This window comes from Balaenoptera borealis (genome assembly GCF_965194805.1).
Source record: "Balaenoptera borealis genome assembly, chromosome: 5".
Taxonomy (NCBI): Eukaryota; Metazoa; Chordata; class Mammalia; order Artiodactyla; family Balaenopteridae; genus Balaenoptera; species Balaenoptera borealis.
In genome coordinates this window covers 96,246,381-96,260,771 of record NC_138862.1, presented here as the reverse complement: position 1 = coordinate 96,260,771, position 14,391 = coordinate 96,246,381, and the positions used below count along the sequence as shown (strand labels likewise).

General features: G+C 36.4%; 1 protein-coding gene across 6 annotated transcripts in view; it reads left to right on the top strand.

Moving 5' to 3' along the window:
• The window catches only part of PRKCI (protein kinase C iota), an 80,575-nt gene extending 67,617 nt beyond the window's left edge, over nucleotides 1–12,958 (top strand). For 4 of the 6 annotated variants that reach the window (XM_082394059.1, XM_082394055.1, XM_082394057.1 and 1 more), the window contains 6 exons: nucleotides 1,977–2,064; nucleotides 3,078–3,203; nucleotides 4,360–4,439; nucleotides 6,223–6,312; nucleotides 6,689–6,804; nucleotides 10,313–12,958. In XM_082394059.1, coding sequence (XP_082250185.1) covers nucleotides 1,977–2,064; nucleotides 3,078–3,203; nucleotides 4,360–4,439; nucleotides 6,223–6,312; nucleotides 6,689–6,804; nucleotides 10,313–10,400 — 588 coding nt within the window. In that variant the 3' untranslated portion in view covers nucleotides 10,401–12,958. The remainder of the gene's footprint in view (nucleotides 1–1,976; nucleotides 2,065–3,077; nucleotides 3,204–4,359; nucleotides 4,440–6,222; nucleotides 6,313–6,688; nucleotides 6,805–10,312) is intronic. The other 2 variants (XM_082394056.1, XM_082394060.1) reach the window with 2 other exon arrangements.
• The last annotated feature ends 1,433 nt before the right edge of the window (nucleotides 12,959–14,391 follow it).

Genomic DNA, 14,391 nt, shown 5'->3' with positions numbered 1-14,391 from the left:
ATACAGTATTTGTCTTTCTCTGTCTGACTTATTTCAATAGCATAATAACCCTCCAAGTCTATCTATGTTGTTGTTAATGGCAAAATCTCATTTGTTTTTGTGGCTGAGTAGTATTCCAGTAGTATTTTGTCAGTGGTTTCCTTTGCTGTGCAAAAACTTTTAAGTTTAATTAGGTCCCATTTGTTTATTTTTGCTTTTGTTTCCTTTGCCTTAGAAGATAGATCAAAAAATATATATATTGGTACAATATATGTCAAAGAGTATTCTGCCTATGTTTTCTTTTAGGAGTTTTGTGGTTTCTGGTCTTATATTTAGGTCTTCAATCCATTTTGAGTTTATTTTTGTATATGGTGTGCGAAAATATTCTAATTTCATTCTTTTACATGTAGCTGTCCTGTTTTTCCAGCACCACTAATTGAAGAGACTGTCTTTTCTCCATTGTATACTCTTGCTTCCTTTGTCATAGACTAATTAACCACAAGTGAATGGGTTTATTTCTGGACTCTCTATTTCTGTTCCATTGATCTATGTGTCTGTTTTTGTGCCAGTACCACACTGTTTTCATTACTATAGCTTTGTAGTATAGTCTGAAGTCAGGGAGCTTGATTCCTCCAACTCTTTTCTTTCTCAAGATTGTTTTGGCTCTTTCTTATTTAATTGCCTGTGGCCCAAGAATGGTCTGAATGATATTAGTCCTTTAAAATATATTGAGGTTTCTTTTATGCCTTAGTATTTGGTCAGTATCCCAAATGTACTTTAAAAAGGGTATGTAATCTCTATTTTGCATTCAAGGAGTCTCTCCCTCCTTTTCCGTTTCTCCACACATACACGTAGATATATATATTCTATATGTGTGTAAACTATACATATTTTTAACTCTAGCTTTTGTCCAAATCTTTCTCTGCTTACTAATTTTTTTGTTGGTATGACCTACCATTTTTTGATATAGATGTGTTAAAATTACCTGTCATGATTGGGGATTGTACTATCAGTCCAGGCTGCTATAACAAGGTACTACAGATTAGGTGGCTTAAGCAACAAACACTTATTTCTCATGGTTCTGGAGATTGGGAAGTCCAAGATGAAGGTGCTGGCAGATTTGGTGTCTGAAGGCACCCCTCCTGGTTTGCAGAAGGGTAAAGGCATTCTTCGTGGTTTGCAGATGGCTGTCTTCCCGTTGTATCCTCAAATGGTGGGGAGAGAGAAAAGGGATAGCTCTCTTTCTCTTCTTATAAGAACATGAATCCCATCATGGGGCTCAAACCTCATGATCTAATTACCTCCCCAAAGGCCCCCCCCTCCCAATGCTATCACATTAGGGCTTCAGCATAAGAATATTAGGGGCATGTAAACATTCAGACAATAGCAGGGATTGTGAAGTCCTCTTAATAATTTTGTCCATTTTTACTAGTTGTATTTTGAGGCTGTGTTGTTAGCTACATACCAGTTTGTTTTAACTTCTTGGTGATTGTTCCATTTGTTATTGCGTAGTTTCTCTATTTATACATATTAGTGTGTTTTACCTTAATTTCCTCCATCCTGTAGCTATTAAAATACAAAACCAAAAAACGTGTGCCTTAGGAGAAATGACCAGAAGGGAAACATCTTAATGCCAGCAGTGGTTGTGTTAGGAGGTGGGATTTAAAGAGCTTCTTTTCTTCATAAAATATGATTCCTTTTACTCATGTAATTTAAGTTTTTCTATTACAATTTTACTTGCGTATAAATTATTTTAAGTGCCATTTTTATCTTAATTGAACTGACTCTTTACCTACATCTAATGAGGACAGGTTTTTTTTAAGGTATTTAGTAGCAACCCATGATTTTAATAATAAAGGCAACTGTGCTAGTGATATTTTATTTAAGCTCAATATATTACCTATAGATGCTGACCTTATATGATAGATGAAATAAAAGAGGTGAATTTGAAACAGATTTTGCATCTTATTATTTTTTTTCTTTTTTTTTAATAAAAGGAAGGATTACGGCCAGGAGATACAACCAGCACTTTCTGTGGTACTCCTAATTACATTGCTCCTGAAATTTTAAGAGGAGAAGATTATGGTAATAAATTGGTGGTATTTTGGCTATGTGCTAGAAGGGTGGTTAAATGTGGTACCAATTGCATTATAGTACACTATAGTATTTCAATACTGAGCTTATTAACATAAACTTTCTTGATCTTCTTAAAACCTACATAAAACCCCCAAATCCTGAAATCAGAGACGGTGGGACCTTGGCAGTATTTGGGGGTGCAAATTTGAATAATATTTTATTAGTAGCAAGCACTTAAGAGTACTAGGCACTATTCTAAGCAGTTTGCATATGTTAACTAAGTTAATCCTCTTAATAATCCTATGAGGTAAGCACTGTTAATTCACATTTTACAAACAAGGAAACTGATGTACAGAAAGGTTAAATAACTTGCCCAAGGTCATGTAGCTAGAAACTGGCAGAGTTGGGATTTAATCAGCCATGTGACTCCAGAGTCATAAACCTCTGGAAGATTGTTCAGATTTCCTGGGGTATTTCCCCCAGGAATCTGAAAGATGGAGGAAAGATTGCCTGCTTGTCACGAACCAGAGGATATGTTTATCTTAAGAAAACATTTGACCCTTTGGGTTCTGGCCCTTTGATTCCAGCAGTTGTAAAGGAGGATGGGTATTTCTGATAGCTGCTCATAATATGGTTCCAAAGACCTTCAAGATCTTTAATCAGCTAGCAGAAAATCACGTTTCAGATCAAGGAAGGTTATTCTCAAATACAATTTCATTATATCCTCAAAACAAAATATTAGATACAGTCTATGAGTCTGAAATTATAGACATAATTGGGAAACGAACCTTATGTTCCATTTTCAATATTTTATTTTTAAAGTTATCTTTTAGGCACCTCCCCTTTTTGATAAGTGAAATATTCCTATAATCCTCGATGCCTACCATGATAGTTGTAATGCATTTCGAGTTTACTTTTTCATTATGTTTATTTTTTTTGTTATGTAATAAAATGAATCTCAAATTACTGACTTTTTAGAATGCAGGATGGATAATTTGTTGCTTTAAAATTTCTTTTTGAAGGTTTCAGCGTCGACTGGTGGGCTCTTGGAGTACTAATGTTTGAGATGATGGCAGGAAGGTCTCCATTTGATATTGTTGGGAGCTCCGATAACCCTGATCAAAACACAGAGGATTATCTTTTTCAAGGTAATTTGCAGTGTTTTACAGAGATTCACTGTGAATAATGTATTCTAGAGCATGAATGAGGATGGCTCAAGTTATTACTCTGAGTAAGAAAGAGGAGAATAATCTGGACAATATAGTCCTTAACACGTGAGGCTTTGAGTTCGTTTTTGTTGTGGTTGTTGTTTTGATCTATCCTTCCTACCTCTTAGTCTGTTCACATTTGCCAGCTACCTTCTCATACTCAAAAACGTAACAAAGAGGTTCCTTCAGATTGTACATCACAGAGATTGGAGGAAAGAATTGTGTAGCTGGAGAGGACTGTCTTTTCACCTGGACCATGAGGCTGAATGCATAAGTCCAAGAGCAATATGAGGAAAAAGTAGAGTACCAAGAAGATAAGAGGGATCAAAAGATGAAGAAAAAAGCCCCACAATCGGAAATACAAAGAATTGAACAGAACGGAAACAAGCAGACAAGCACAAGGACCCCTCCCCCACCAACACACAGTCCAAAGAAGTGTGAAGACTGCCATAAAATTCTACATTTCATAATTAAGGCCGTCACAGGAAATGAATGGATATTTCATGTAATAGGAAATCCAGCTGGCTGTGGAATATATGGAAAGACGTTCAACCTCACTACTAATTAGGGGTATGCACATTAAAACATTAATGAGCTACCATTTTATACCTACACATTTGGCAAAAATTTTAAAGTCTGATAATACTAGTGCTGGTGAGGATATGGAGCAACTGGAACTCTGGTGGCAGGAGTGAAAATGGACACAACAGCTTTGGAAAATAATTCGGCAACGTCTAATAAAATCGAATATAGTAATATGTGCCACACATTTTACAGATACTAACTCATTTAAACCTCATAACACCCCGATGAATCAGGTATTATTTTTATTCCAATTTTACAGATGAGGAAACTAAGGTAAGGTAGTCAAAGAATAAAACATATGCATATAATGATAAAAACTGTTCAGAGTAGATAGAGGCTGTCTCTGAGAAGGAAGGAGAGGAATGGGACTGGGAAAGTACACAAGACGCTTAGGTAGTGTATGTAATGTCTTTGGTTTTTTCTGCTAGAATGCCTTAAATACCTCATAATAAAAATATAAAGATTAAAGCCCTGTAAAAGTTAAATATAATGCCGTAAATTTTCTTTCTAGTTATTTTGGAAAAACAAATTCGCATACCACGTTCTTTGTCTGTAAAAGCTGCAAGTGTCCTGAAGAGCTTCCTCAACAAGGTATAAATTGTGTATAAAATCTTTAGTGATTTATCTCTATACAAATGAAGCTGGTAAGGAGAGGTTCAGGCAACGTAAAATTCCAAAACATCAGAGTATGTAATTTTTCAGTTAGATCTGGAACTTGTCTCTTCAGCAAAGAGTAGGTTGACAGAATTAGATCCTGAGGTGAGTTGTTCTTTCCATTTTGCCAATATAATTTACCCCCAGCTTTATATTACATATGGTGTTTTTAATGTAAGTGAAAAATACCATGTACTCAGGGAAAAATTGCATCCTGGGGATAGCCTTAATTGTACTTGCAGCTCTGTTTTTCAGTTTTCTTTAGATTATTATTCATAGAATGTCTTAACTTATTGAGCACTTAGTGCAGTAGTGTTCCCTACAAATTCTTATATCACAACCCTATAATTAGATAATATTCAGAAGAAATGAAATGCTACCATTGGCGCTTTAAAAAATCTGAACATCTGAAAATTCTGTCGTTGTTTGTTGCAGTTGGTAGGCTAGAAGAGTTTTAGGATCTATCTAAGATTACGATTCTGAACTATCTTTACTCATAACACTTCTAACACCAAATATGTAGGTTTCTTCCACACCAACCAATTTTCCAATTCTTACGTTAAAATCTTATTTTAAATAAATGGTAGGTTAGAAAGTAGGTTGATGTGCATTTATTTATTTATTTATTTAAAGAGCCCTCTCTCTAACACCAATCTACTACTTCTTCATTTTTTTTTTTAATAAATTTTATTTATTTTTTAATTTTTGGCTGTGTTGGGTCTTCATTGCTGCATGGGCTTTTCCCTGGTTGCCGCGAATGGGGGCTACTCTTTGTTGTGGTGTGTGGGCTTCTCATTGTGGTGGCTTCTCTTGTTGCAGAGCACGGGCTCTAGGTGTGCGGGCTTCAGTAGTTGTGGCACGCGGGCTCAGTAGTTGTGGCACGCGGGCTCTAGAGTGCAGGCTCAGTAGTTGTGGTGCACGGGCTTAGTTGCTCCGCGGCATGTGGGATCTTCCCAGACCAGGGCTCAAACCTGTGTCCCCTGCATTGGCAGGCGGATTCTTAACCACTGCACCACCAGGGAAGCCCTGCATTTATTTTCTAAGATAAACAGATAAGATAATGATGAATTTTAATAAAATAAGAAATTCAAGCTTGTTTTAAATGAGTATTTTATGTGAGGAAAGATTTAAACTGGAAACCTAAGTGAAAAGTGAAGGTGAGAAGTGTCAGTATGCAAAACAAAATGCCTTTTACTGCAAAGAAAAATGGGAACATGTTCTCATTCATGATAATTTTATAAGTTGCAGGCCCCTTCTCAGTCCAGTGATTCAGATAATGGTTGTATCGTTGCGCTATACACAGATTATGGTTGTTGTAATTGGGCACAGGTCTTTTAAATTGAGCTAAAACCAAACTTGTTAAGTTTGGGGGTTTGCATATTTTGACTATCGCGCTAACCCATGTCAAAGAAAAAGCTGGATGTTGCCCAGTTGATTCTGCTGCTCTTTTTCCTCCCATTTTTCTTTAGCAAGGTGTGGCCACATCTCTCCAATTGAATTACAAGGATAGCTGGAGAGAGCCATGAGGAAATCTTACTTGTCACAAGCTTCAGATACTCATTTGAGTATCTAGTGTTGCACTTTCTAGAAAAGAAAGGTAGACCATTCTGAGTTCAGACATAAAGGGATCATATAATAGACACAAAACACAGGTCACAAAGATGATTTATTCTAAAGCAGGATATTCACCCAGTTCTTGAAACATTTCTTTCCACCATAGGACCCAAAGGAACGATTGGGTTGTCATCCTCAAACAGGATTTGCTGATATTCAGGGACACCCATTCTTCCGAAATGTTGATTGGGATATGGTATGTAAATTGGACTGTTTTATATATTAGGTTTCATTATTTTCTTGGGCCAAAATTTATTAACTTAAAAGAATATTGAAAAACTAGTATATCACAGCTTAAATAATTTAAAACCACTCTCTTCAGTGCTTTTAAAAAAGCTTTTGAAACAGTAAAAGATTAGAACATTAATTTAATGGAGCAGGTTGTAATATTATTGAGGCCTGCATCAATGTTCAGATTTGTAAATTATTTCCATCATTGTGAATATTGTAGACCAATGCCTAGGGACTCATTTTCATAAGACTGGGAAATATCTGAGGACAGAGGAGAAATGTAGAGGTGGAATATTTCTAAGAATGCAGGCTTGAGCTGTCATCCACTATGTCTTTTCTAGATGGAGCAAAAGCAGGTGGTACCTCCCTTTAAACCAAATATTTCTGGGGAATTTGGTTTGGACAACTTTGATTCTCAGTTTACTAATGAACCTGTCCAGCTCACTCCAGATGATGAGTAAGTAATTCTGTAGACTGAAATATTTTTCAAGTTCTTTGAAAGTCCCATTTTTAATGGCTACACAGTGTTTCATTATCAGATTATGCTGTATTTTATCTAATCATTCAGTTATGGGATGTTTGAATTATACAATTATAAAAACGGTAATTGTCATTTTCTTCTTTGCTTTACGTGTATTATCTCTAATTCTCACAACACCCTTGTAAACTTAGTTGTCATCATCTTCGTTTTACAGATGAGGAAACCGAGGCTCAGAGAGGTTAAGCAAAGTTATGCAGCTATCAGGTGGCAGAGCCAGGATTCAAACCCAAGTCTGACTAAGGCCTGTGCTCTTTCCACTCCACTGCGCTGTTTCCCATTCTGATGATGACCATCTTTGTCTGAGTTCCTGAGTATCACCTTAAGATAGATTCCTAGACAGGGAATTAGGTCAAAGGGTGCGAAATTTTTAAGGCTCTTGATATGTATTGCCAAATTACTTTTTAAAAAGATTACATCAACATATCAAGTCCAGGCAGCAGTGATCTGACATACTCTTTGTGTTTATGTTGTATCTTTTAAAGTTTAGAATAACTTGGGGATATTTGATCCTTCACCTGTCATTACAGATTCATTCTCTCATCTCATAAAGCCCTTTCTGCTTGGCAGTCATTTTACTTTTACATCTTGTTAGTTCTTATCACGTTCCTCACCGCAGCTGTTCTAAACTATCTCTGCATTTTAGAAGCCTACCCCTGCCTTCATCACTCTAAATGGATTAACCTTGCCTTGAGTTGACTGCCAGGATTGCGACCTCTCTGCTGTGAGCTTGCTCCCTTTCCAGCTGTCACCAGACCACCTTGCATCTCAGAATTGCTCTCTAACTCTTCCCAAACTTTTGCTTCTTCCCAGTTCTTGGAAGGCAAGGGGTCCTCTCCCCTTTTCCTCCAGGGTTCATTTTGTCAGTTATCTCCACTACTCTACCTTCCTTAACTTCTCTTTTCCAGCTTCTTTCCCTCTACTTATAAACATGTTCAACTATCCTAATTTTTTCCACTTCTTTGAACCACCACATTTTTTTCTCATTTTCCTTTCATCTTCGAGCTTTTTCACAAATAGTTAATAGATGCTTATGGTAAAAGAAAAATAAATAAGCACTATCTCTATTAACTTCCTTCAGAGTAGTCAACATTGATTATCTTACACTTTCTTGCTGCCAACGCTTTGACCTCTTACAATTTAACCTGCTTTTTCACCTGTTGAAGGTTGAATTGACTTCTTAATTTCTAAATTTTAAAGCATTTTTTGATCTGCCCCCATCTCCTCCGATGTCAGTAAAGCGTCTGGCACTCATGGCCTGCTTTAGTTGGCACTGCCTACCCTCATTCTGCGTCATCTCTTTAACCACTTGTCATCTTATTTTCCCTGTCCCCTTGAGACTAGGATGCGCCGTGGTTCTATTCATGACTGCCTTCTCTTTGCTATATGCAGTTGGTACCTTGGAGATTTCAGCCAACCCCATAGCATGGATACCAGCTATTAAATGACTCCCAGCTAAATTGGCAAACAATTCTTGAGCAAAAGGCACTATGCTAAGTACTGCACATTCAAAGACGATCAAGGCATAGGCCAATCTCTTAGAAAGCTTACTGGCTACTAGAGGAGGGAGAGGTGTACCCAAATCATTATTTCTGGCAGCATTGTGTATTAGAAAGAGCACTGGATTGAACCAAAAGATAGGAATTTGAATCCTGACACCACCTCTTACCAGCTGGGTACCCTGGGTGTGAATTGCATAACTTCTCTGAGCCTGTGTCTTCTCGTATTGCCTACCTCCCAAGGTGCTGTGAAGAATAAATGAGCGGTGGTTTCTAAAGCTCCTAGCCCCTGCCCTGATATCTCTCCTGAGCTGCATTTCCCTCTACTAGTTTAAACATCTCTCCTAGTTTGTCAGATACGCACCTCAAACCTATGAAGTCTAAATTGTTCTCACTCGGGTCCTTGTTTTTATTTACCCTTTTCTGCTTGTTGTACCACCATGCAGTCCTGCATTCGGATTCAAGAGCTGAGTCAGTGGTTGTTGACTCTAACTTTTCCTTTCCAAACTACATAATACCTTCAGCAGCCAAGGCCTCGTCTCTTTTTGCTTTACTTCATCACTTGTGTCGTTTCCATTCCCACTGCCATAAGCCCAGCTCAGGTCTCTCAGATCATACGTAGACTATCATGCCATCCTAACTGACTCCTTCTTTACTTTGCAGCCTATTCGGTGCACTCAGGAAGTACCACTCCAGTTCTTTAACTCCTTTCATCAGAAACCTTCAGTAACTCCTACATTGCCTAGCAGAAAAAGTCTATCCCCTCGGTTAGTAATTAAGGCCTCCCGCCATCTGCTTCAGCCTGACTTTCTAGCCATATCTCTCACTATACTCTAACACAAACGCTGCGTTCTCATCAGGCTCAGTTACTCACCATTCCCTGATAGCATGCTGTTAACATTTCCTCTCTAGTCCTCCTTCCTTTTCACCTATTGAAATCTTCCCCATCTTTCAGAGCTACCTCAGATGTAACCAGACCTTTGATGGATCAAGGTGGACCTACTTAGTGTAAACGTCACTGGCTTCTTTGAGCTAGCCATTACCTTCCAACATCCTCTGCCACTTAACACCCTTCTATTCCTGTGCTCCAACTCTAATAAATTACTGGCATTCCCCAGACCTACCATAATCTTTCATAATTCCATTCAGTAAGTGTTTGTGGAATGATGCTGCCTTTCTTGATTTCTCCAAGTAGAAGTCACCTTTTCCTTTAGAACTGTGGTTAGAGTAGAACTTAGCTTGTTGTGTAGGAAACTTAGCAGGTACTGCTTTCTGTTATGTGAAGTACCTACCTTCCTTCTCTTCTTGAAGGAAGAGACTATGTCCTGTGTAACGTGGTGCTCTGCAGTATGGTACGAACATTTAAGTAGTAAAATATTTGATGGAAATACTCTTGTGAATTAAACTAGGAGCCCAGTGTAGCAGAATGCCAACCTCTCTGCTCCCTGTGACCCACTGCCTCCCTGGGGTGACCCTTCCTCACTCCAGGTCTTTCAGTGTTCTTCTTCCTGTTGTCTTTTCATTTTGGTTAACTTCTTCTGGGCCTTCTCTTCACCATCTTCCATCTGGCTGTTGGGGTGACTACTAAATTGCACACTAATACAGACCTGGATGTTACATTATGAATGTCGTTCAGGTCAAAAGTTAAGATTACCTAGAATTATGACAATTTGTACCTTTTTTATTCCCAGGCTTCAGTTTTGGACTACTTTTTGGTTCTAAACTTGCTCGTGGGATTATTAGTCTTTTTTGATTTTCAACATTCCTGATTCTTCTAGAAAATGTTTTGGGGTTAATCTAAAAACTTGTAGATTTCCCCCCCGTAACTTATATAAATTAGCCTTATTTTTAATTTTTTAATCTTATTTTTCCATTTAAGTAAAAAATCAAAGAAATCTTGATGATGAAAATTATTTTTCTTTCAACAGTGACATTGTGAGGAAGATCGATCAGTCTGAATTTGAAGGTTTTGAGTACATTAATCCTCTTTTGATGTCTGCAGAAGAATGTGTCTGATCCTCCTTTCTCAACTATGCATTTTGCTTGTGTTGCCATTTAGTGCATGGATAAACTTGTTACCAGCCTGGATACAAAGAACCATTTTATATTTTTCACCTGCAAAAAAAGCACTCAGTATATTCTATTGTTGGCTGTAAGAGTCAATTATTACATCTAAGTTTAACTATGGAAAAAAAATGAAACTAGTTTGCAGACAATCATGTCAAAATTTAGTTACACTGGTAATCCAGCAACCTACTGATGAATAATAAAGTTGTCTTTTTTGTTTAAAGGAAGTACTGACTAAAAAGAGTATCTGTTGCATTAAGGCACATGGTGGGATTACATCCTAAGCCTCCCCTGATTTTTGTCATACTCATGAAGTCATTTAAGTGTCTAATTTTGGAATAAAAGAGTAATGCAAAATACAACTTGTTATATTACCTATTACTTTCTGAGTTCTGTGTGTTTAAAAATTCAGCTGTAAATTTTATCATTGCCTTAGCAAATTAAATTATTGATTTTTAAGGCAGCAATTATAAATTGGTAATAAAAGATGTTGCTTGCTTAGAATGAGGGAATACAGATTCTCCTTGAGGAAGAAAATAGGCACATTTTATTAAGAATCAGATTCCAAATCGTTAGCTGTTTTTGAAAAACTGATTCAAGTGATTTCTTTAGTATGTTAAGGGGTTAGTGTCTGAGCTTGTCCCTGTAGCGGGGACTTTAACTGGAGTGTTAATAAATGTAGTTCAAAGAACCCAGGATGCAGTTAAATGGAACACTTCTCAGTATATAAAGAGGAAAAAATAGAAACTTAAAATAGATACAGAAAAGTGCAATGGTAATATTTATTTCTTATTGGACAGTAAATCTCACAGTCGCTTTTTGTGATTTGACTTAAATAATAAGGAAGCACTCACTTGCTACCAAATGTAAAAGCATTCCATTATCCAGTGGACACAGAATGTATACTATTTTTTCCTTATAATTCAGTATACAGGAAAATAATTTATCTTCCAAATAGTGTCTGAACCATGCTTGTTTCTTCCCCAAACCACATTATCCATACTTTCAGATCCTGTTTGTGGAGTCTTCAGTGAAACTCGAGAAACAATAATAAACATGAATAAATCTTCAGGATATGCACATACACTCACTTTCATCACAGTTCCAGCTCCTTAAGTGAGTTTTTGTTAAGTAGGTAACACATGTAATCAGAGTAGAATACATTTCAGGGGCAGAGTTCTTCAGATTATTTTTTATTAATATTAGTGTTTAACAATTTATTATTTAAAGTGGTACCAATGATAGCATCCTTCTGTTGTTTATTTTAATTTTTTTTTTATGAAAAGGGACTTAAAAAATAACCATGATCGTTTAAATTACTTGTAATTGTCCAATGTTAGTAAAATGTAACTTTTAGGAAAGCTATCTAGCCTTAAATTTAGAACGATTTAGAATATGTAGGCATTTAATAAATTATCTCTTTTTGGGGGGCACGGGGATGCTGCATTTCATTTGAAATGTAATTTTTCCAAAGTTTCTGGCCATGTACTCTCTTTTCTTTGAATAGCTATGTCTGAAAGCAATGAAAACCTCCAAGGAAATGTTTATATAATTTACATGTTTATTTAAGAGGTATGTATGTTTCTCTTAAGACCTGAAACTTGTTTTAAAACAAAAAGCAATATTCACTTCAAATCATAAATTTATAGAAATTTTTGACATATCAGAAATATGTTTATCATCTTGCTTTTAAGTGGTACTGTTTCCCTTAGGGCATTCGTTCTCAAGTTTTAGAATGTGGAATAATCACGCAGTCAGTGTGTTTAATATGCACATTACTGGGCCTGCCTTAGAGTTCTGTTGGGTCTTTGGACCTCATTTTGAGAAACATTTTTTTGAGTTTTTCTTTTAGTTTGTCCTTAGTTACATATTAGAGAGAGTATTCATGATAAAACATTTTGAGAAGGGGTGGACAGTTACTATCTTATCTACAATTTTAAATGAGTTTTGAGTAAATGACTTCTTCAAGTTAGATATCTTCTAAAAAAAAAAATCCATCAGTTTTCTATCAATGTTACAAATGATGAAACATTTTTCTGTGATGAGGTTTTAACCATTATTCAGGGTGGCCCTTTTTTTTTAATATTTTTTTTAAAAAAAACTAATATTTACTGTGTATATTTTATACAGAATTGAATTACAAATATGTTTTAAATTGTATTCTGGTTTTTGTAGTCCTTATGTGCCATGCCAATTCTTTTTATATTACATAGAAGTTGTTTCAGATTACTCACCAGGGGACTAAGGCAATTGACAGAATGGTTGGAATTTTGGTATTCTAAGAAAAAATTTATTTTGTATAAGCATGTATGTGGTCAGATCATTTTACGTGTATGCAGCCTGAAATGCATATCAGGTATTATGCTTGTTTAGTACCTGTACATTTACTTTTAAATTTTGTTTTGTTTTGATTTTTGTCATGTAGAATACTGCCTTGGTATAATGTGATCTGTATTTGTGTACCTTTTTTTTACTTTCAAATCTTTAAATAAAATGTTTAATACTCATCAAGATTGGAACATGTTTAATATGTAGCATACCAGAGTTTTGTGAAAGAACAAAGGCGTATCAAAATTTGTTCAAGAAGAGAAATGAAAATTTTAGAGTTTGGAATTTTGCTGTACTTAAAGCAGCATTGGTAGTTCTGATGCCATATTGTAGACATCTACTCATAAAATATAGTTCAGTGTTGTTTTTTTTTAAACAACTCATCAGCTCTTTAATTAATTTATTTACTTATTTTTGGCTGTGTTGGGTCTTCATTTCTGTGCGAGGGCTTTCTCTAGTTGTGGTGAGCGGGGGCCACTCTTCATCGCGATGCGCGGGCCTCTCACTATTGCGGCCTCTCTTGTTGCAGAGTGCAGGCTCAGTAGTTGTGGCTCACGGGCCTAGTTGCTCCGCGGCATGTGGGATCTTCCCAGACCAGGGCTCGAACCCGTGTCCCCTGCATTAGCAGGCAGATTCTCAACCACTGCGCCACCAGGGAAGCCCCTGTTCAGTGTATTTTTAAACTCACCCCTCTATATCTCTTATGTTGGAAAACAAATTAGTAAAAAATCAGCTGAAGAGAGAGCATTTTAACTAGTTTTAAAACTGAACCAAATTTAAACAGATTCAGAACAGTATGTTCTACAGTGATCTATTTTAGAGTTCCAGAACTTCTCCTTTCTCAATTGTAGCTAGTGTCCATATATAAACAAGCAGGAGCCTGGTATCCCACACTTAACAAACCTCTTTACCATTACTTAAGCCTTTCCTTTCCAAGGAGAACGAAATCTTAAGTGCTTTTATTTTTTCTTACTTGACTTCTCAGAGAGCTAGAGTCTGTATATTAAAACCACCAAAGACTGATCTCCTATGTCTTCTCTATTATTTTATCCTAATATCCCCTGTACCAAATCATAAATTTGGTTGTTTTCTTTGTGTTAATAAAATCCCGAAACAGAATCCAAAGAGGAGTTTGAAGCTTTTGGGAAATTTTGCATTCAATAGGGCAACCAGTTTCTCCCTGAGAGATAAAGTCAATCTCCAATCTTTAAAATCCAACAGGTTCGTTTCTGGATAACACCCAACAGCAAGTCATTTGGTATATATGATGGTCTCCCTTCATGGATTTACCATCCTCTCCACTAGGACTTAAGGAAGCAGTTAAGACCCAGATAGTCTGAGTAGTTTGTATCTAAAGTTTATTGTCCCAGAATGTTCATCGTGCTAAATAAGGCTAATAAAAAGACAGAATCTCTGCCCTTAATATTCAAGATAGAGAACAGACATACTCAGAAAGATGATTGTCTCCACAGGAAATAGTCCAGTGATAAGAGCCAAATAAATGCAGAAAAATATATGTTATGTGGCCATGTTAGGTTACAGGTTTACCAGTGAAACTTGTATGAATTTTACTTGATATTCATATATAATTGATCCATGCTATACTTTTTTT